Here is a 23884-nt window from a genome sequence, read left to right as displayed (position 1 = left end):
CAGGTGCAGCCCCTTTCCAGGACTCAGCTGATGTTTACTGCAGCAGATAAAGGTCCTAACGAGCCTCTGCCTGGGTGCCGGACCCCTCACCCATCTCAGGGGTCCTTTCAGCCTGGATTAAAAATTTCCTTGAGGAAAGCAAGAATATTCAAAGTCACAGCACAGGAAGAAGCCCAGGCAGGGTGCGGTAAAGGCAGCTGTTCTGAAACGGGTTCTGGATGTAAAGTCTTGGCATCAGTGTTGAGAAGGTGCTCAGCTTCCCAGCCCCCCAGGGTCAAAGGAGCCCTCTCTTTCCATCTAGGTACAGTGAGTATGTACAAAGCAGGGGCTGGGCCAGGCTCTGAGGCAGGGACTTGTGCAGTGTCCCTCCTGCCCATCCGCCCTGTGCTGATCATCAAAGAGGCTTGGGGAGGATCATAAACCTGGGACACTCACAGAGCCCACAGAAAGTTCCCCTCAAGAATCAGACTTCTTGCCGTGTCTCATGTTATTTCCAGTCATTTTTACTGCCCTGGTCAGGAAGGGAACGCAGCAATGATCAGGATGGGAACAGCTGTTTATCCCTCTTATAAAATGTTTGGGCATTTTCCCTCAGGCTCAGTGGGTGTGGTTTTCATGCCCTCAGGCCCTGCCTACCCTGGGAGATGGGTCTGACACAGGAGTGGGCCCAATACTGGGGAATGCCTCAGGGGGTGAACCCCCTAGCTGGGCAGGAGCAGCCAGCGGGCGGTGGGGGTGTGGGATGCAGCTGTAGAAGGAAGCCTGGGACATAGGCATTGCCTGTCAGTCCCTTGTCAGCAGCTCTGGGGCAAAAAGTATTCAAGTCTCACAATCTGTGCCTTGTGGGCTGAGAGATTCCAGCATTTTCTAGGCACTGTACTGAGTGCTTTGCTTGTATTCTCATTTTTCGTTTTTTATAATAACCTTATGCAGAAGACACCAATGATCACCTCTGTTTAGCAAGGGAAGAAAGTGAGGCTCAGAGAGGCTAAGTAACTTGCTCAGGATGGTCCACTAGTAAGCGACACAGTCAGGAGTCAAATCCAGGACCCTCAGACCCCAAAGCCAACGCTCTTCCCAAGTTTCAATCAGCCCTTTGCCTCTGGGGCTGGCTCTGCCCGTAAGTGCCTACCCTCTGAACCAAAGCCTGGGAGCCCCTCAGCTTCCCAGTTCCCAGCCTGGTCAGCTGTCCTGTCCTGCACCGGGGCCGTGAGCCCGGCCTGACTTCCCCCGGACCCCACGCCCCCGAGGAGTCTGCTTAAGGAGCGTGGAGAGAAAACAGAGCCGTGACGGAGCAGGCGGCGGAGCACGATTCCTGGGAGGGAAGGTCTTGTCTGTCACGGTAGCAGACATGTGGAGACGGAAAACCACGAGGGGCTCACCACACGCGGAGGTGACAGCGACCGCTAGAAACAACGCTTCCTGGCAGAGGGTGGGAGGGACAGAGCAACGGGAGCACCCCCAGGCTCTCTCCGCATCTTCCCACGGCCCCGAAGGCGCTCGCAGGAGAGGCAGTCAGGCGACCCCAGACCTACTGGATCGGAGCCCGCCTTGTGTTAAGCCCCCGACTGATTCGTACACACGTTAAGGTTTCAGAGCCCAGGTGCAGAGTCAGAGCAAATAGTCATCCGCCTTTCAGCTCCTTCCTATGCCCTCCCCCCTCCTCCCCACCTAGCACTGAGTGTGGTTTTACCGTCTTTGACCTGAAGGGGGCGCCCCTCAACCGCTCCCAGGCGGGAGGAAACCTAGCCCCTCCTCCCCGGCAGAGCTGACCTTGCACAGCAGAGATGCATGCCTCCAACATGTACCACCGCCAGCTGCTCCGTGCCAGCACTGTGCTTGGCGTGGAGGGCACAGCAGGGAGAGAGGCAGGCACAGCCCTCCACCCACGTGGAGGAGACTGGCAGGACACACGCGGACAGTTAAGAGTGTGGCACACAGTGGCGCAGGCTCTAAAGGAAATGAGCAGGGTGTTATGACAGTGACAGGGGACTGCTGTAGAGGGGTTCCTTGAGATGAGTGGGAAGGGAAGGCTTCCCTGAGGAGGTGACGCTTGTGCTGAAACTTGAATGATGCAAGGGCAGCTGTTCAAAGACTTGAGGACGAGGGTTCTAGGTAGAAGGAATAGCCAGGCAAAGATAAGAAACCAGCTTCGGGGGTTTGAGGAACAGAAAACAGGCCAGTGTGGCTGGAACAGCGAGGATCATGGGGAAGATGGGATGGGACCAGGTCAAAGGTTCAGGCAAAAGTGAAAGCTGGTAGATCACAGTGAGAAGTTGGGGTTTAGGATTTTACCCTAAGAGGACAAGTGATTAGAACATCTTAAGTGGGGGAGTTCTAGGACCTGGTTTAAGAGTTTGAAAGGACACTCTGGCTCTTGTAAGGAGGAAGGGAAGAGAGAGAGAGGGCGACCAGGTAGGGGGATGGTGTGAAGCTCTGACGGGGTGTAACGTGGAGGTGGGTGAAGGGGACACCTCGGGACGGATCCTGCAGATAAAACCAACAGGCCTTGCGGACGGGTTGGCTATGGGAGGAAGGAGAGACATTAAGCACAACTCAGTTCTTGGTCCGAGCGGACAGGTGGGTGGCGGTACCAGCTCCTGAGATGGGGAGACTTTTCGAGGGCTAGGAGGATGGGGCGGCACTGGAGGGATTTGTGCCAGACAGGTGTGAAACGCCACCAGGTGTTAGTGCAGTTAGTGCAGAGGGCTCTGTGGCTCCGCACGAGAGTCTGAAGCCAAAGGCAAAATCAGTGCGGAGACAACCTCTTGGGGCCTCAGGTGGTGGTGCACACAGAGCAAAAGGTGCATAAACTATTCCCGATTAACGGAGACTAAAGAGACATGACAACTAAATGTAATGTGTCCTCCTGGATTGGATCCGAGATCAGACAGAAAAGCTATAAAAATATTGGGAAAACCTGAATATGGAGTTTATATCAGATAATACATTGCTATATCAGCCACACGTGATAAGCGTGTTGCGGTCATCTAGGAGGATATCCTTGCTCCTAGGAAGGGCCAAGTATTTAAGGATGAAGTGTCATAATGTCTGCAATTAACTTTCAAATGGTCCAGCCCCCCTCCCCCGCAAAGAAGTGTGTATACAGAGACGCACACAAATGCAGAGAAAGCAAAGTGCCAACATGTTAACAACTGGAGAATCTCGGGCGGCAGATCTATGGGTACTCGTTGTACTGCCCTCACAACTTTCCTGCAGGTTGGAGGAAAAGTACATTTGGTGGGTCTTTGTGAAGTCAGTGTGATCTACTCTCCGTTCTTGCACCTTTTGCAGGGCAGCCTGAGCTCTCAGAAATTTTCAAAACTGGGTGGCAGACGAGGAACTCTCTAAATGAGATTCCTGTTCAGGCTCTGACACATGGAGCCCCCACCCTGCTGACCCAGAGTCCCCGTGGGCCCTTGCAGGCCTTCCTCTGGGAAAGCAGTCATGGCTCACTGGCCACCAAGAATGCTCCCTGCCCGGGCCTGAGAATGCAGGGCGGCCCAGTTCTAGGGGGAACGGACACCTCCAGCCAGGGCCCTGGGGTCTTGAGCCACTCTCCCCAGAGGGTACTTCCGGGGCCATGTGCCAAGGGCAGCCGACATTTGAACACACACGCTGTGCCAGGCATTGGCCATTTTCAAGGTATAAGACTCTTCTCCCCCACCCCCAGCCTCTGCGTTCCATCCTCAGGGAAAGAAGTGTTGATGTAAACTGACCAGAATCCAGGACGTTGTACAGGTCATGGCTTCATGGAATCCCGTGAGGAGCTTTAAAAAGTGCTGATGCCTGGGTCCCACCCCTAGAGGTTCCGGGTTCATTGGTCTGAGGGACAGCTGGGCATCCAGAATCTTAAAAGCTCCCAGAGAATTCTAATATGCTGCAAAGTCTGAGCATTCCTAGCTTAGATCCTTCGTTTTCAACGTTGGGTGTACATTCAAGTTACTCGGGGAGCTTTTAAAAATAGATGAGTGGACCCCTCCCCCAGACAAACTGAATTAGAATCTCTGGGAGAAGGGACCAAGGCATCAGTATGTTCTGAAAGCAGCCTGCATAACTCGAGTGTGAAGCCAGGGTTAAGAACAGCTTGTTAGACTCTGCTGTTTTTGAGAACTAGCATCCATCCTGATATCACTGTATGTGTGACTAACATCTGTCCTTATGTGATTGTGTATATTTGTGTTTTCCCACAGGTACCTGTGACAAGAATTAACTCATCAGTGAGGGAACCAGCAGGTTGGGATAGCTGCTTCACAGGAGAACAGGAGAGATCAAAGTACGTATAGTCAATGAAAGAAGATGGTAAAGTTAGGTACAAAATTGATTAATAGGGCTTCCCTGGTGGTGCCGTGGTTGAGAGTCTGCCTGCCAAGGCAGGGGACACGGGTTCGTGCCCCGGTCCGGGAAGATCCCACATGCTGCGGAGCGGCTGGGCCCGTGAGCCGTGGCCGCTGAGCCTGCGCGTCCGGAGCCTGTGCTCCGCAACGGGAGAGGCCACAACAGTGAGAGGCCCGCGTACCGCAAAAAAAAAAAAAAAAAAGAGTGTCCTGGAAGTTGGTCTCAGTGGGCCAGGTAAACCCAGCCTTCCTAGGGTCGGGATGGTCCGGGGCAGACGATGGGGGACAGATGGTCCAGGACAGACCAAGGTGACCATCAGCATTGGCTCTGCTCGTGTCCCAGCCACCTTAGGTTTAATGAGAATTTAATTACTTCTCAAAGATAATGACTTAAGGACCTTTTTATTCTTACAGAAACTCTCGGGCTTCAGATAAGTAAATTATTCTTTCCTTTGGAAGGAAGAAGGTGTTCGAACAGAAAAAAAAACCCAAAAAACTGGGGCCATATATAAGAGGAAAGGATCAAGTAAGGCCCCTCCCTGAGCTAGGAAACCCCCTCCCCCTTCCCCTCACCAGCATAAGCATGGCGCCACCACCTACACGTTCACCAGCACAGCTGAATCAGAGGCTGTCAGGAAAAGTATTTTTAGAATTTAAAAGTATCATTGTTGCAAGTGGTTTTAGAAATGCTTGCTTCAAAATGGATGAAATTAAGCAATGGTGGACTAGGACCTTCAGGCCCTACATACCCCCAGGCCAGCTCTGGAGAGAAGCTCAGGGCAGAATTTTAAAAACTGTTCTGGCAAGACTGGAGGTTGACCAAGCTCCTTCTGCTTATGAGCAGAAGAGCCAGTCTGGGCTCAGGCTGACGTCCTCATTCCCAGCAAACCCCGGTTTGTTTTGGCCTCCGGGGACCCCTTAAGCATAACCTTGTCAAGAGCTTCGGGTTCCCGGGAGGTGAGTTGGGCAGGAGGGAGGGTAAGAGGGGCTGAGGGAAAAAAGGAAAACTGGATCCTTATCTCACCACAGACATCAAAATCCACTCTGTGGATCAAAGCTTTAAACATAAAAACTAAATACATAAAATAAAAATAAAACAGAATATAGTGTCACAGCCGTGGGTAGGAAAGCTTTCTAAGCATTACACCAAAGGCAGAAGCCACAACGGAAAAGATTGAGTTGGCTATAAAAACCTTTTAGATTTGCTGTTATAAACAAAGTTAAAAATAAATGACAAGCTGAAAAAATATTTGTGAGGTATGTCCAAAAGTTAATATTTCTACTTCTTTTACATCAGTGGGAATGAATACATCTATGGAAATGAGGCTGAAGGATGTAGGCAGGCAATTAATGAAGAAACAACTCCTGGTGACCAATGAAGGCAATTTAAGAAGTTCAACCATATTATAATTCAAAAGAGCAATCCTAATTTTAGCCTCTCAATGAGAAAGCTTTGAGAAAGCACAACAGCCAGTAAACAAAGGGTAGGAGGAATCTGACACAATCCTGATGAAAGATTAATTGAGACAACTTTTCTGGAAAGGAATTTGACAGATGTATTAGAAATTTTAAGATTTGTATCCTTTTGATAAAACGGTTTCCACCTATCAGAATTTATCTTAAAGGTTGGCAAAACTTTTCCGTAAAGGGCAGATAGTAAATAGTTTAGGCTCTGTGGCAGCCACTCAAGTCTGCCATTGTGATGGGAAAGCAGACACACAAGAGTGAGCAGATGGGCGTGGCCATGTTCCAATAAAACTTTATTTACAAAAACAAGCTGCTAGATTTGGCCCATGGGAACTGTCATTTGCCAACCTCTGGCTTGCTCTAAAACAATAAGTGCTTCTGTGGGGAACAATTTAGCTACAAGAGTGTTTATAACACTGCTTTTGTTAATCCCCCAAAGTAGGTTTAAATATATATATATATATATATATATATATATATATATATATATATATATATATATGACCAATAATAAGGAACTGGTAAATAAATGTGGTTGTCTTCTTGCAATGAAATATTATGCAGCTATTTAAATTTATGCAGAAAAAAAGAATATGGCTGCATTGTTATATAGATTAAGCAGGCTGGAAAATAGTTTGTAAATGAACTATTAGAACTAATAAGGGAGTTTAGTAAGGTCGTCATGACAAGATCAACACCAAAAATCAAAACGTCTCCTAGACACTTAACCATAACCAATTAGAAAATATCATGGCAAAAAGATCCTACATGTAACAGCAACAGAAATTCTAAAATAGAGTCACCCTATGAAGAAATGTGCAAAACCTATTTGAGAAAATCATAACACTTTCCTGAAGGGCATAAAAGAAGGCCAGAAAAGATGAAGAGGTATACTCTGTTCTCAGATGAGAGAATTCAATACTGTAAAAAAGCCAGTTCCCTTACACTGATGTACAAATTTCAAACAAAATCTCTAGCAGGATTTTAAATGAATTTTGACAAAAAAGAGTATTCTAGAAGAGAAAATATGTAAGGATAACAAAAAAAATTTTTTTAAATAAAGAATGATGAGGGAGGCTTTCTCTATCAGATATCACACTGTAAAGCAAGGGTAACTGAAACTGGCTTAGAAATAGGTAGACAAATAGATCAATACAACAGACCAGAGTCCAGAAAGAGACCCACGTTATACGGCAATTTAGCTCATGATAAAGGGGTGAGATTTCAAATAAGTGGAGAAAGAGGGACTATTCCACAGTAGGAATGTGAACAGCTGGCAACATCTGGAACATAAAAATGCCAGGTATTATCCTCACCAAAACCAAAAATAAGCTCCTGGTGGATCAAAGAGCTAAACATAAGCACTTTTTGTCTAAAAGTATTTGAAAAACATATATAGGAGAATAGTAATGTTTATAACCTTGAGGTAAAGAAGGCACCACATAATACACAAAATGTAAATGGCATAAAAGGACTGATAATGATGACATCCAAACTTTAAAATTCTATGAAATAAAAGACACCAAAACCAAAATTAAAATATAAGCAAAATGCATAGACTGACAGAACATATATAGATTTTGGGTATATAGATTTCATATAAATCAATAAGGAAAAGACAACCCAGGGACTTCCCTGGCGGTCCAGTGGTTAGGGCTCTGCGCTTCCACTGCAGGGGTCACAGGTTAGATCCCTGGTTGAGGAACTAAGATCCGACATGCTATGTGGCACGGCCCCCGCCAAAAAAAAGAAAAGAAAAGGAAAAAAAAAAAAAAAGACAACCCAACAGAAAATGAGCAAAGACTATAAAAAGGCAATTAACAAAAGAAGAAATCCAAAGTCCCGGTGAACAGAAGGAACCATGGTCTCCTTCACCATAAACGGCGACACAGATGCAAGCGAGAGTGAGTTTTCCTCCATCAGATTGGTGAGCGGGAGAAGGGAGGGGAGAGGAGTGGAAGGGAGGCCTGTAGGTAGATGGAGCACCTCCAGGACTGGCAAAGGGCTGAGGATCCGGGCACTCTCTCACCTACTGTTGGATGATACAATCGGTACCGTCTGTTTGGAAGAAAAATTTGGCCCCATCGATTAAAGAATAAAATCTGCATACCCTTCGATAGAGCAATTCCATTTCTAGATTTCAAATCCTAGAAATACTCAGAGAAACGCTCTGTGGTACGTGGATAAGGATGTTCGCTATGGGCACTGTGCTGGGTGTGAAGGAGATGAACTCACCTCGAGCTCTGCCACCACCAGGTGAAAATGGTGTCGCCGTGTGGGGAACACGGAGCTGTCCTGGAGGGTGGGGTTAAGGCAGGGATGACAGAGGGCACAGGGCCCCAGGGAAGCTCGGCACAGGTCCCAGTCCAGGCTGGGGCCAGAGGGAACTAGGGAAGGCTTCCTGGAGGAGGAGGTACCTACTTATGTCTTAAACGATGAGTAGAAGTTATCCCAGGGACAGTGGGTGGGGGGCCATCCCAGGAGAAAGAACTTGTGCAAAGTCTGGGAGGCAAGAGAGAACAGGGTCTTTTCAGTAAATAAGGAGCAAGTGGGTGTCACCAATTTCGGGGTGTGAGAAGTGCGGCAGTGAGAGGTGAGGCTGGAGAAGTGGTGGATTGTATCCCACTGGTGATGAAGGGGCCACTGAAGGGGGGTGGTGACACAATCAGGGCGGCTCCTTAGGAAGATCCTGAGGCGACTGTGGGATGCGGGTCTGGAGAGAGAAAGGCTGGGGGTGATGAGGGGCCAGGAGGCAGCAGAGGCAGAGGGACGAGGGGTGAGTGGGGACCAGAGGACTCAGGCTGGCTGGATGTGGGGCGTCAAGGATGACTTTCTGGCTTAGGGGCTGGATGATGGTGACACCATTCACTGGGATGGTGGTTACACAGGAGGAGCACCAGGTGGCCTGACACCCTATTCATTTTATGGGGTTCCCTATGAACCAGCCCACATGGGAGGACGACCCAGGATCTCACATGAGGGCTTATGAGTCAGATTTCATCCCACCGCCCCTTTAAGGCCCGAGGGTGGGGCTCTCTGTGACTGCCCATGTCCCTACCCTACAGAGACCCCTACACCATAAGGTCTGGGAGCTGCACAAAGGGAGCGCAGTAGCAGCCCGCTAAGCGGGCCAGCCTTACGACGGACTCCCAGGGCGTTTCCTGAAACCTCAGCCTCAGGATGCCAACCCACGGACCCCTAGGACACCCAGCACCCCCTCTGACCAAACTCAAATCCACCTGCATCAGAAAACTTGCCAACAGTTGGGTTTACCAAGCCCTTTTTGCACCAGGGCGCTGCAGGCTCTAAGGACACAGGCAGGGTGACATCCAGTGAGTTCAAGAGCTGGTGAGACGAAAAGATGCTCATCACTGCTAAGTATTCGAGAAACGCAAATCAGAACTACAGTGAGGGCTTCCCTGGTGGCACAGTGGATGAGAGTCTGCCTGCCGATGCAAGGGACACGGGTTCGTGCCCCGGTCCGGGAAGAGACCACATGCCGCAGAGCAGCTGGGCCCGTGAGCCACAACTACTGAGCCTGCGCGTATGGAGCCTGTGCTCCGCAACGAGAGGCCGCGATAGTGAGAGGCCCGCGCACCGTGATGAAGAGTGGCCCCCACTCGCCGCAACTAGAGAAAGGCCTCACACAGAAACGAAGACCCAACACAGCCAAAAATAAATAAACAAACAAACAAACAAATAAATAAAACTATAGTGAGGTACCACCTCACACTAGTCAGAATGGCCATCATTAAAAAGTCTACAAATGATAAATGCTGGAGAGGGTGTGGAGAAAAGGGAACCCTCCTACACTGTTGGTGGGACTGTAAATCAGTACAGCCACTATGGAGAACAGTATGGAGGTTCCTCAAAAAACTAAACATAGAGTTCCCATATGATCCAGCAATCCCACTTCTGGGCATATACCCAGACAAAACTATAATTCGAAAAGATACATGCACCCCTATGTTCACAGCAGCACTATTTACAATAGCCAAGACATGAAAACAACCTAAATATCCATCAACAGATAAATGGATAAAGTAGATGTGGTATATATAAACAATGGAATACTACTTAGCCAGAAAAAGAATGAAATAATGCCATTTGCAGCAACACAGATGGACCTAGAGATTATCATACTAAGTGAAGGAAGTCAGAAAGAGAAAGACAAATGTTATATGACATCACTTATATGTGGAATCTAAAATACGACACAAATGAACCTAGCTATGAAACAGTAACAAACTCACAGACATAGAGAACAGATTTCCGGTTGCCAAGGGGGAGGTGAGGCGGGGGAGGGATGGACTGGGACTTTGGGGTTAGTAGATGCAAACTATTACATATAGGATGGATAAACAACAAGGTCCTACTGTAGAGCACAGGGAACTATATGCAATATCCTGTGATAAACCATAATGGAAAAGAATATGAAAAAGAATGTATATATGTGTATATGTATAACTGAATCACTTTGCTGTACAGCAGGAAACACAACATTGTAAATCAACCATATTTCAATTAAAAAAAAAAAAAAGAGCTGGTGGGATGCAGGTCCACCTACCCAGACGGACTTGCATTGTCTGGAGAGCAGGCCCAGAGCGCCTGCGGTGATAGCTGGTTTGGGTGGGTTGGGTTCCAGGGGCCTGGAAGAGGGGTGAATGGGGCGGGTGCCCTCAGGCTGCCGGGTTTGCATCTGTTTACCAACCAGCACCCCAGAGTGTTTCACTACTTCACTACTTTAACTATGACCCTCTCGTCAAGTGTTGACGTCCGAGGTCCCTGCCCGCCCCCGGGGTGGGGGGAGGCACGCTCCTGTGGTCCCATCCGACGTCATCCGACGTCATCCTCGCTTGGTCCCAAACCACTCCTCCCCTAGCAGCACCTGGGAAGCCCAAGTAATGATCCAGGCTCCCTCTGCTTGGTTGGTCTCAAGCTGACCCCTAGGGGACAGCTGGGACACAGCAGGGCCCTGAGGGCTGAGCCTGCAGGATGAGGACGTGCCCCAGGCAGGCCCCCTCAGCTCCCCCCAACCTGAGGAGCTATGGTCTCGCCCCTCGTGGCCTTTAGCCAAATGGAACCCAGAGCTGCCCAGAGCTGCCCAGACGGTGCAGGAGCCTGAGCAGGGAGGGATTCCTTCGCAGGAATTCCCTGGGCAGCTTTGCTTCTGATGAGTAAGCCTTGGGTGGGTAGGGCTGCAGGGAGGCAGAGGCCCCAAGTCTCCAAGAGACCAGCTGATCATTCACAACACGGGGCCTCCAGGCCTTTTCAGCCCCTCACTGTGGGAGCCCACGGGTCCAGCAGGCTGGCTTTGCGCTTTGCCCCCTCACCCCTCCCAGCACCGAGGAGCCCGTCTCGAGGAACAGAGCCCTGGCCCCCCACGCTGCCCACCGGGCGCTCATGGACAAGGCTGCCCAGCGTGTCCAGGGATCAACAGCCACCTCGCTGGGCTCCGACCACCCGAGCCACCTGTAAGAGCCAGACAGGTCGGGGGCAGAAAAGAGTTCTCAAGGAGAGGCTCACACCTAAAGTCCCGAGAGAGGAGATGAGGCGGGCACTGGGGTTGCTGGGATTCAACCGACCTGATCTTTCTGCTTTTCTGTAACCTCCAGATTTTGTATTGTGGAGAAAACAATATTGCTTTAAAAAGAGCACTCTCAGGACTTCCCTGGTGGCGCAGTGGTTAAGAATCTGCCTGCCAATGCAGGGGACACAGGTTCGAACCCTGGTCCGGGAAGATCCCACATGCCACGGAGCAACTAAGCCCGTGCGCCACAGCTACTGAGCCTGCGTTCTACAGCCCGCAAGCCACAACTACTGAGCCCGTGTGCCACAACTACTGAGCCTGTGTGCCTAGAGCCCGTGCTCCGCAACAAGAGAAGCCACCACAATGAGAAGCCCGTGCACCGCAACGAAGAGTAGCCCCCACTCGCCGCAACTAGAGAAAGCCCACGCGCAGCAACGAAGACCAAACGCAGCCAAAAATGATAAATAAATAAACAAAAAGAAGAGCGCTCTCTCAGAGGCCAACTCCTCCACGCCTATCTCTCCCCTTTTCTCCACTTGCCAGTGTGGCCGGCCTAGTGTGGAGGCCATGAAAGCAGCCCACAGCTGCAGGAACGGGACCCGGCCCTGGTACCGCTGGCTGGTGCGGAAGCCCGGCTAGGGCTCCACTCTGACCTCCAGCTCCTCACATGCAGGCCTTTATTTTGACGTGATTTTGAAACACCGGTAGCCAAGGGTGAAAGATGCAGACTTCAGCACCATTTCTCACACGAATCTCTAAGACACGGCACTGGGAGGAAGGGGATGCTCACATATTAGCAGCCTGTTTTCTCACTGAATTTTCACAAGACGGGTATGGCGAGCCCTGTTTTACAGGCTCTGAGGAGTTGAGAGTAACGTGCCTGGGTTTGCAGGGCTCATCAGTGGCCAAAGCGGGGTATGGACCCAGTTCTGAATGGTCCCACAGCCCACTTCGTTACCCCACTTCCTGTTCAATCCACGAGGGCCCCGCTCCAAGACTCCCAGGACACTCAGGGTTTGTCCTGCATTGGGGTCCTCTGCTCTGGTCCTGGTCTCCACCAGTCAGGCCCAAAGGCATCTTCACCCCACATCTGCTGCCCCTTGAGGCAGGCCTGGAGCCCTCACTGCTGGCCTCTGCACCTCTTGGAGCCCAGCTCTCTTCACTCATCCCTGAGGGCACAGCACCCTGGGGTCCAACCACCTGAGACCTATCTTGGAGGCCCTGGTACCCGGCTTGGGTCTCTGCCACCTTTGAGCCTTGGCCTTCTGTAACACCATTTTGCTGGGCAGCTCTGGGCATTATGGCCCTGTCGAGCGGGAAAAAAAAAAAAAAAAAGCACAACCTAGAAGTCAAGAATTACGTTTTTTTTTTGGCTGGGCGATGGCGCGGCATGTGGGATCTTAGTTCCAAGACCAGGGATCAAACCTGCGCTCCCTGCAGTGGAAGCATGGAGTCTTAACCACTGGACCTCCAGGGAAGTCCCAAGAATTATGTTTTATCTGGCAGACTTACTGAGGACTTAAGCCCAGGCAGATAGCTCTGAGGGACGGTTCCTAAGAGGTAAGGAAGGAGCCAGGACATACAGGAGTTTTGCAAAAAAACCAGGTAGTCAAAACATCAAAAGATTACTATTAATTTAAGAAAACCAGACATCTCAAGTTAATGAATTTAGCACTTTTCTATGTACGGGAAGATGCAAGAGTCTGGATTCATTGAAATCATTCCTTTATGCACCTTAGCTCTCTAGGGCCAGTACCCTAGAGAGGGTAGTTCACTAGAATAACTCACAGAACTCAGGAAAACACTCTGTTTATGATTATTGCTGTATTATAAGGGATACAATTCAGGAAAGACACACGGGGCAAGGTATGTGGCCGGGAGGCGGGGGCACTCTCCAGGGGCACCACGTCCCTGCACGGCAGTGTGTCACCAACCCAGAAGCTCCAGGTCTCATTGCTCTAGAGTTTGTAGGACCCCATCTGCAGCCCTCTCACCTCCTGCAGGTGGGTGTGGGTGGGGCTTAAAGTTCCCAACTTCAAATCACCGGTTTGGTCTTTGTTTTCTCCACTCTGAATCCCCTCAGGGGGCACCATTTGAGGGGCCAGCAGCAGCTGCAGTGGCTGATGGCTTGATGGCCACAACATCCTTTGTTACTGATATGGCAACCTACACTCTTTGTCCACAGCCCTCTGTAGGGACCCCCTCCCCCAGTCCCAGCCCTGAGCCCCCCACCCAGCTGGATCCCAAGAAGTATGCCATTGGCCAAAGTGACCTCTGGGGTCCTGGGCCTCCTTCAGCTATAGAAAAGACTCATATTTTGGGGTCCAGATGAGGCACCAACCAGAGGGTGGAGAAGAGGTTTTGGAGCTAGCCTGGGTGACAAACCAAGAAGATCCTCTTCCAGCCCTGGGGTGTCTCCGCCAGAAGGGACCCTAAGAGACTGTCAGTACAGGCATCGTGAACTGTATTCGTCTGTAAGACGACTCTGCAGGTGTTTGGGAAAACGATGAAAGTTTCATAATAAACAAGCCATTAGGTGATGACAGTAAGACAGAGCCGTGGGGACTGTGGTCCTTGTCCCGCTTCCTGGAACAGAGCTCCTAAAACCCTTGGAACTTCCTGAGAGATTGGAGTGATTTTATTATTCATAAGGGGTCCCTTTCAACCCTACCTGAGTTCATGCTAATGAGGTCACTCAGGTGGGATCCCCAGAGAGCCTCAGGATGGGGCTGGTCACCACAAAGACCAAACTGGTGATTTGAAGTTGGGAACTTTAAGCCCCACCCATGCCCACCTGCAGGAGGTGAGAGGGCTGCAGATGGGGTCCTACAAACTCTAGAGCAATGAGACCCGGAGCTTCCGGGTTGGTGACACACTGCTGTGCAGGGACGTGGCGCCCCTGGAGAGTGCCCCCGCCTCCTGGCCACATACCTTGCCCCGTGCGTCTTTCCTGAATTGTATCCCTTATAATAAAGCAATAATCATAAACAAGAGTGTTTTCTTGAGTTGTTCTAGTGAACTACGGAACCTGAGGGGGGTTGCAAGAACCCCACATTTGTAGCTGGCCCCAGCAGAAGTGCAGGTAGCCTGGGTGCCCCGTCTGTGGCTGCTCCCAAGCGGGGCTGAGGCTCTGGCCCTGGGGCCGGCACCACCTCTGGGCAGTTAGTGGCAGGAGTGGACTGGATTGCTGGACATCCAGCTGGTGTCGGAGAAAAGAGAAAAACTGTCACCCTGCCTGCTGTTGACCTCGAGCCTGCCACTTTCCCTCTGGAGCTCAGCTTCTCCTTGGGACCTCAGGGTGGGGGGAAGGTGCCCTGTGAGGACTCCCAGCCCCTACACCCTCTGCTGTGGCTTCCCAAGGGTCTGCACTTCTCCGGTTCCAAAATCTCTTTCTTGACTTTGAAGCCAAAGGGCCCTCAGAGGGGGCTCTGGGGGTCTCCCTGACACCAAAAAGGTGAAGCAGAGGCAAGAAGATGGAAGACCAAGCAGGGTAAGGCGGGAGGCTGGAGGCTCCCCATCCCTTCCGCGGTGGCCGCCCCTCTCACCTGCACCACGCAGTCTGGGATCTCCAGCGCGCAGGGCAGTGTCCCAGCGCTCTCCACGGCCAGCACATCCTTCAGCAGCTCCTCACAGCCTGTGGATGGACAGACAGACAGTGGAGGGTCAGAGCCTCAGCCCAGCCCGGCAGCTTTGCTTCTTCTTCTTTTTTTTTTTTTTGCAGGATCTTAGTTCCCTGACCAGGGATCGAACTTGGGCCCTTGGCAGTGAAAGCACAGAGTCTTAACCACTGGACTGCCAGGGAATTCCCTGGGCAGCTTTGCTTCTGATGAGTAAGCCTTGGGTGGGTAGGGCTGCAGGGAGGCAGAGGCCCCAAGTCTCCAAGAGACCAGCTGATCATTCAGAGGTGGAGATGGGGCACCCAGTCTGCAGAGGAGCCAGTCCAGGGCTGGGCAGAGGGAGCCGAGACAGGTCCTTGCCCTCCAGATGTTCTTCCACTGGGACTAACACCATCAGGGAACACACAGAAGACAGACTCCCAGTTGCGGAGGGGAGTCTGGGGCAAAGAGAATCCAGGAGGCCTTCCTGGAGGAGGGGATATAAGAACATACTCCCTGCCTGGCTCACAGGGACTCCAAACACACACAGTCCGGGGCTGCGAGGCTGAGGCCCTCTGCAACCCTGCAAACTCCAGAACACAGAAAGCCACCTTCAGGATGGTGCTACTTGCTGCTGACTCATTACACAGCTGGCCTCCCTCCCCTGAACAAATGGCCCCAAATCATAACGGACAAAGGAGGTGTGATATTGTGATTTATAAGAAAATACATATTTGGCCTTCATTCACAGTTTCTAACTCACAGCTCCCAAAACCCTCAGAATTTCCTAAGTGTTGAGAGTGACAAAGGTATCTTTTTATGTTAATGAGGTGACTTGTGGACCCACCTAAGGATGGGGGCTGGCTGCCAAGAGAACCAACCAGGTGATTAGGGGGCTGGACCTTTCAGTCCCAACCTCTGACCTCTGACCTCCAGGAGGCGGCGAGGGCCTGGAGGTTGGATCAATCGCCAATGTCCAGTGATTTAATTGATCACGACTATGATGAAGGCTCCACAGAAAGCCAAAAGGACCAGGTTCAGAGAGCTTCCGGGTTGGTGAACACGTGGAGGTTTGGGGAGAGTGGTGCCCTCCAAGACAGCATGGATGATCTGCACCTTTCCCTATACCTTGCCCCACGCACCCCTTCCATCTGGATGTTCCTGAGTCATATCCTTTTGCAATAAGCCGGTAATCTAGTAAGTAAAATGTTTCTCTGAGTTCTGTGAGCTGCTCCAGCACATTAATCCAACCCAAGGAGGGGGTCGTGGGAACCTCTGATTTACAGCCAGTTGGTCAGAAGCATAGGTAACAGCCTGGGCTTGTGGCTGGCGTCTGAAATGGGGGTGCGGAGACAGGCTTATAGGACTGAGCCCTTAACCTGTGGAATCTGACGCTACCTCCAGGTAGATGGTGTCAGAATTGAGCTGAATTCTCCTCGGACACCCTGCTGGTGTGAGAGAACTGTTTGTTGGCATGGGAGGAACCCCTCACCTCCACACGTTGGAACTGGTCTCAGAACAGCAAGCAGGAGGTCAGACCTGCAAAGCGCCAGCGCAGGGCCATGCAGGGCACAGTTAGTGGCGGCCCTACTGAGTCAACCCCATTCAGAAACCCTTCCTGGGGCTGCCATGCACAGTCCCCCCAACCTCTCTGCTCACTTCCTTTCGCTCCTCACTTCTATGCAAGGAATTCCTGCTTCCTTCCCACCCTCCCAGACTCTGAGGGACCCCACAGGGAAGGCTTCGTGCTGCTCTGAGCCACACAGACAGGGAAACATGGCGTCCTCCACAGATAACAGCAAGGCCCTGGGGCTTCCAGACGTAAACTGCGGACCACTCTCTCCGGATGAACAGCTCAGTACTGAGTGGCCACACTCTGATTCCTGCAGGTGTCTCATAACTGCCTTTGAGTGGGGGAAAACGAGAGGGATTCTTATATTCCCCCCTAAAGGGAAGAAAGGAAGGAATTTGGAGGAGTTAGGAGGAGGGAGTGGGGAGGAAACAAATGAAGGAAACTCAGAACAGAGGCAGCGAGATGAGGGGACCAGCTCTGTCCAGGTTTGCCTAGAACTGTCCTGGTTTAAAACTGAAGTCCTGCGTTTTGGGAAACTCCTCAGGAGTCTGACCATCCTTGAGGGAGATGACTTCCCTCAGGAGATGGAGGGGGAGAGAGGAGAGGAGGGGAGAGGAGAGGAGAGGAGGGGAGAGGAGAGGAGAGGAGAGGAGGGGAGGGGAGGGGAGGGGAGGGGAGGGGAGGGGAGGGGAGGGGAGGAGGGAAGGGAAGGGAGCCATTCTCGGGAACGGGACAGACAACGGGAAGGGTAGAAATGCCTGGCTGCAGGTGTGGGACCGCATGGCAGAGGTTCAGTGACACCCACAGCCCCTCACCAGCGGGCATAGCTGTGGGAGCCCAAGACCCTTCCCCTTGGCCCCCCTGGGGGAGTCAAGGGCAGAGCCTACTTCTGGAACCCATCCTGGGCTCCTGGGAACCCCGTAGGGGGGAATCTGAGCTGAAACCCAAGCCATGTCATCCTCCCCAGCCAGACAGGATCCTGGGAGCCCCTAGGACCCCCCTCCCCGCAGAAGACCTCACCTTTCATGGCGAACACCCCTCGGCAAAAGTCCTTGAAGTTGATTCTCCCCAGGTCGTTGGGATCCAAGTACTTCACAAGTTTTTCCACCTGTGGAAAGGAAGGAGGGACTGGTGTGAGGTTCCCAGAAATGCCCCAGAGAGTTCACAGAGCTGGCGTGAGGCTGGCCAGGGAGGCCGGGAGGGAGGGTTTGTCACTTGAACCAAGGGGACGCCAGCAGTCCCCTTCCTAGCCCTGTCCCCCTAGGCGGGGTCAGCGCCAGCCCCAGACAGCGGTGGGGCCACTTTATTCTGAGGTCGACAGACAGCACAGTGAGGAAAATCAAATCCATCACCGCAGTGCTCAGAACCCGGGTTTGTTTGGCCTGAGCTTCTGTCTCCAAGTTATTTCTCAAAGACTGGCACGTGGAAAACAAACACTGATTTTTAACTTAGCAGTTTCTTTCATACAAAAATAATACAAATTCACTGCAGAAACTCTAGAAAAGACAATGTATCAAAACCCTCCCCTTGGGCTTCCCTGGTGGCGCAGTGGTTAAGAATCGGCCTGCCAGTGCAGGGGGACACGGGTTGGAGCCCTGGTCCGGGAAGATCCCACATGCTGCAGAGCAACAAAGCCCGTGCACCACAACTACTGAGCCTGTGCTCTAGAGTCCGCGAGCCACAACTACTGAAGCCCACGCACCTAGAGCCCGTGCTCTGCAGCAAGAGAAGCCACGACAATGAGAAGCCCGCGTACCACAATGAAGAGTAGCCCCCGCTCACAGCAACTAGAGAAAGCCCGCACACAGGAACGAAGACCCAATGCAGCCAAAAAAAAACACAAATAAATTAATGAATTGAAAACAAAAACGAAAACCCTCCCCTTTCCCCCCTTTTCTTTAAAACACATAGTTCTAACCACTTTTTTTTTTCTAGTTCTGAGACACCCTTGGTCTACAGGGAGGAAATAATTATGTGACACACGTATCCATTATTTAAAAATTACAAATTACAAATCAAGATTTAAGGCAAAGCCAATTATGGTCAAGATAGCAGCTACATCTGCAGAACTGTGCGGGAGGAAGACACCAGGGTCGTCTGTCTGTCTTGATCTAGGGTCTGGCTACACAGTGAAAACTCACTGAGCTGTCTACTTGTGGCCAGTGCTTTTCTGTCCTATTTGTACCTTATACTTCAATAAAAAGTGTTAAAAAAATAAATTTGTAAATAGGTGTAGCCCAAAGGAATCTGCCATTCCTGATGTTGGGAAGTTTCTCCCCTACTTAACAGTACATCAGAAACACCGCCCCTCCCTGCCCACTGGGTACCACTCACATTTTTAGTGGTTATAAATATTCTGCCCAGTAGATATACCATAATGTACTTATTAACCACCCATAATAGCTGGGCATTTTGGTTATTTGCAACTTTTTGCTGTTACAACTCATCTTTGGGGGGTTCTACAGCTGTGCGAATGACCAATGGACTCCCTGGCCTTTTAGAACCTTGACTTCCTGTTGTTCCATTATCCCACCTCAGCCACCCAGGCCCCTTGGCCACAGTGAGGACCCAGGCATCACCGTTGCTTGCCCCTCCTCCAACATCACTCACTCAAATGTCCTACTCCCTGACTGCATCCTTCCTCCCTTCCCACCAAACTCCTCAACATGGCCTACAACACCGTATATTTTCTGGCCCCTCCAGCCAAATCTCCTCCCACTGTTTCTTTCACTCACTGCATTCTAGCCACACTGGCCTTCAGTCAGCTCCTCAAGCAAGCCAAGCTCTTTTCTGCCTCAGGGCCTTTGCACATACTGTTCTCTATATCTCAAATGCTTGTGCTCCCCATTCATCATCTGGCAATGTCTGTTTATCCCACAGGTCTCCATTTGTACCTGTATGAAATGTTTCTCCTGGACAAGCCTGTCCTGCTCATCTAATTAGGGCCTACCCCACTGTTACCCTGCCTTGTAGCACCCTATACTTTTCTTTCAGAGCCATTTGTTGCAATATGTAATTATATGTTTATGTGATAATTTTATTTATTTGTAGCTTCCCCCCTACCCCTCTAGAAAGTAAGCTCCTTGAGATCAAGGATGCTGTTTATTTTGATCACCACTGTATACCTTGTAGCTCCCACCATTACTTGCATGTAACAGAAGCTTCATAAATATTTGTTGAATAAATGGTTCTACAAGACATCTAAGTTTTTAAGCCTTTTGATAACAGTTGCCAAATTGTTCTCTGTAAGGATGTCTCAATTTAGTCTTTGATCAGAGCATCTGACTTCAAACTTGTGAGCTCTGGGTATTTTTTCCTAGTTTTTGTCAATGGCCGATTTTGTCAGAACCTGTTTTTTCCCCCTGAAAGTTCCAATACCTGAAATGCAGCCTCTTGATATTTCTTCCAGAAGCCCACTTCTAAATCACCCTGTAATTTAGTGGCAGCCCCTCTACAGCACACCTGCAAGCATTCATTTACTTATTTATTCAATAAGGATGACTGGGTACTGCCTATAAGCCGGGCACTCTGCTGGGGGGTGATGGTAATTGCTGGCCCCTCTGGCTAATCACACACGGTCACGTGGACACACACGTGCACGCACTCTCACATGCTGGTGGCCAGGCACCTTGCCCCTCCCCCCCGTAATCATCATCAGTGTCTAAAGCACAGTCGGGCAAGGATGAGCTCTTTCCCAGACTCCTTTGGGGCTGGATTGCAGGTGGAGGGTATGAAAGCATTTTGGAAACTGTAGACATAGCATGTAGGGAAAGGATTACCGTCACTGTTGTTATTGTTAATGCTGTCATGGCAGACACCCTCCAGCCCACCGTACTGCCCACCACATTCTCCGAAGCCCAAGCCATCCTGGGGGATTCACCTATCCACAAGGACCACGTTTCTTGCATGCCCACAGGACACTTTTCTAGTGCGGCAGTTGCAGCAGGGGTCTGAAGCCCACTCCAATTATGGGGACACACCCAGTGGGGTCTGGAAGATGAGTGAGCAAGGGAAGACCCATACAAGCATCCCTCCTCCCTCCCTGCCCTTGGTGGCCCTGAGCTTGTACCTCTGTCCCAGCTGACCCTGCTTTTCCACTCGAGTGTGACTCTGGGGGTGAGGGGTGGGCAGAGGCTGTGCATCGTCTCTCTGTGACCCCCCTGAACCTGGCACCTAGCAGGCCCTTGGGAAAGGCTGGAAGAATTCCAGAGAAGGAGGAAGGTGGCTTTCTGCCAGCTCCTGCCCTGGCCGGCGCCTCCTCAGCATTGCAGCTGTCCCCACCCTCCCAGCCAGGCAGCCTCTGACACTGCCAGGCAATGATGTGGCTTCTGAGAATAGAACTGCCCAGGTGCCACCTTCAGGGCCGCGGGGAACCCACCCACCCTCCCAGCTGGTGCCCCGCCTCCTCTCCTCCTGCCCTCTCGTCAGTGGCATTCTAGGGGGTCTATGAATGCAGGGCTGGGCTGGGGCTCCCGGTGTTCACCCCTACAATCCTCTCCAAGGTTGGGGTTATGCTTTAATTATCTCTGATGTGAGGCAAGGGCGGAGTCGTCACCGAGTGTTGAATGGCTGATGAGGAGGCCCAACCTCAGACCCACGTAATGGGCAGCAGGCTGTGGATTCAGATTCAGATTCTGTAATCCATGGAGTCCGTAGCTCCCCAGGGCTGGGAGACACCGGTGGGGCCAGGCTATCTGTCCCCGTGCCTCCAGGGAAAGCCAGCCTGGAGCAGACGTGCCAGGGTGCTCGATGACAGGCAGATAGATGGGGTCCTGGGGACCACTGCAAAGTCCCTGGAACACCCCTGAGCGGTGGGTCCAGGACTCCCACAGGGCTCTTCAAAGAGCGAAGGTCCCAGAAAGCGGTGGGTATGAAGGTGCCACATCAACCATTATACGGCCCTTTAGAAAACAGGCAGGGTTCACCGAGGGCTTGCCATGAACTTTGGCTGGACTAGCCTCATTTTATTTTTTTTTTTTTTTTGGTCCGCGCTGGGCAGCTTGCAGGATCTCAGTTCCCCAACCAGGGACTGAACCTGGGCCCTCAGCAATGAAAGTGCGGAGTCCTAACACTGGACCGCCAGGGAAGTCCCTGGACTCATCTCATCAGATCCTCACACCAACCTTAATAGCAGCTACTATTTTACAGTTGAGGAAACTGAGGCTCAGACATTTAGAGAGGTTACGAAACTTAGAGCAGTGGTCCCCCACCTTTTTGGCACCAGGGAGCGGTTTCGTGGACGACAATTTTTCCTACGGACGGGGCTGGGGGAGGGGTATACGGCTCAGGCGGTAATGTGACCGATGGGGAGCGACGGGGAGCGGCAGATGAAGCTTCGCTCGCTGGCCTCCTGCTGCGCGGTCTGGTACTGGTCCACGGACCGGGGGTTGGGGACCCCTGACTCAGAGAATACCTGTAGTGGTAACTCTTCCTTGACCCCAAGCCCTGCTGACCCGAGTATCAGCCTCTGCACCCTACTGCCTTCCACAGAGGCAGGCTCTTGCCAGGTTGCACCAAAGTATGTTTCAATCCCCACCCCCACCCCCCATCCCCTCCCTGCCCGTCCTCTTGTATATCGAGGAGCATTACCCGCTAGGGCTGGAGCCCCTCACCTTGGTCACCAGGAGCGTCAACCTTCCTGGACACTAGATAAACTTTTGCTGGTACCCTCGAGGGCAGGGGTGCGCTCAGCTGACCCAGCCCTTGATTCGGCAGACGGGGAAGCCAAGTCAGCCAAGTCGAGGGGAGGGGGAGGGGCTTGCTCAAGGTCACACGGTGAGAACAGCAAATAACCACCCACAGGTGGTCTTCGTGGTGAACCGGGGGCCCAGATGCTGGGGGCCTGCCCGCGGGCTGGGGGAGCGGGGCGCACACACCACGCAGGGCTGCGCTGCGCTGGGGGCGCGCCGGGCTCCCAGGCGGGAGGGCTGGGTGCACTGGGCCTGCCAGGGGCGGCGGGAGCAGCTGTTGTTGCTGCAGCTCACACAGCTGGGCCGCTGACCTGGCTGCCAGGGAAACCGGTTGTTTCCCTGGCAGTAAAATATTGATCCTCCTTTTTCAGGCCACACAGTTAGCAGGCTTCCCCTTCTATTTCGGTTGCCTTTCTCTTCAGGCTGATTTTTTTCCCCCACTCATTCCCCCGAGGTCACACCCTTCTAGCTCAGACAAGACGATGTTCAGAGCTTCACGGCCACTGCCCTCTGATTGATCACCAGCCAGATCCTCCCTGAGTGTGGGCCCCGCCACCCACGCCTCTCCAATGTTTTTTTTGTAATTTTTATTTATTTATTTTTGGCTGCGTTGGGTCTTCGTTCCGGCCTTTCTCTAGTTGCGGTGAGCGGGGGCTACTCTTCCTTGCGGTGCGCGGGCTTCTCATTGCGGTGGCGTCTCTTGTTGCGGAGCACGGGCTCTAGGCGTGTGGGCTTCAGTAGTTGTGGCACACCGGCTTAGTTGCTCTGTGGCATGTGGGATCTTCCCGGACCAGGGCTCGAACCTGTGTCCCCTGCACTGGCAGGTGGATTTTTAACCACTGCGCCACTAGGGAAGTCTCCACCTCCCCAATTTTGACATGTGCAAGCCGGACGGACTCAAGCGAGCTATTATCTGAACAAGGGAGATAAGCTGGCTCAGTCTGCAGGTCTAATAAATGTTAGCCATTAAATTATTAATCAAACAAATGCTTAGTAACTCCTCTTTGATGCCAGGCCTGCTCTAAGCACTGTATACATACAAACTCAACGATGCCTCACAACCACCTCAGAGGAAGATACTATTATTATTCCCATTGTACAGGTGAGGACACTGATGCTCAGGAAGGCTAAGTCATTCAGGGCCAAGGTCACACAGCTAGTAAGAGGCAGGGCTGGGATTTGAACACAGGCCGCCTGGCTCCAGAGTTTGTGCTCTTAGCCAATAACTACTATTATTTCTACTAATATAATGATAATCACTATTATCATCACAAGTTTGGGGCTTGCTCTGACCAGAGAAAGGATAAATTTGTATTCTGCTCTCTCTCTGTTTTTCTGCTTGTGCCACCTGGCGTATGGGATCTTAGTTCCCCAACCAGGGATCAAACCCAGGCCCACAGTAGTGAAAGTGCAGAGCCTTAACCAGGAAATTCCCAATTCTGCTGTCTTTTCACCTAGAAAAACTGAGTCCAAAGAGCCTTTGTTTAAGAATTTGAATATTTAGGGAATTCAGGGGTTAGGCAATCCAGGGGTTAGGACTCCACGCTTTCACTGCCGTGGGCCCGGGTTCAATCCTTGGTTCGGGAACTAGGAACCCAGAAGCCATGCAGCGCAGCCAAAAAAAAAAAAAAAAAGTTTTTTTAGCACTGTGGCAAAAAAATTTGAATGGTTAAAGGAAAAAGTGTAATTTC

At 51.4% G+C, this 23884-nt stretch overlaps 1 protein-coding gene across 1 annotated transcript in view; it reads right to left on the bottom strand.

Annotated features, from left to right (window-relative positions):
- The window catches only part of RAB11FIP4 (RAB11 family interacting protein 4), a 117056-nt gene that overhangs the window by 63925 nt on the left and 29247 nt on the right, over nucleotides 1-23884 (bottom strand). The window contains exons 2-3 of the mRNA XM_060081564.1: nucleotides 17524-17611; nucleotides 14880-14968 (exon numbers count right to left, since the gene is read on the bottom strand). Coding sequence (XP_059937547.1) covers nucleotides 14880-14968; nucleotides 17524-17611 — 177 coding nt within the window. The remainder of the gene's footprint in view (nucleotides 1-14879; nucleotides 14969-17523; nucleotides 17612-23884) is intronic.

This window comes from Mesoplodon densirostris, chromosome 18 (assembly GCF_025265405.1).
Source record: "Mesoplodon densirostris isolate mMesDen1 chromosome 18, mMesDen1 primary haplotype, whole genome shotgun sequence".
Classification (NCBI taxonomy): domain Eukaryota; kingdom Metazoa; phylum Chordata; class Mammalia; order Artiodactyla; family Ziphiidae; genus Mesoplodon; species Mesoplodon densirostris.
Note: the sequence above shows the minus strand (reverse complement) of the source record. Positions and strands in the feature narration are given on the sequence as shown.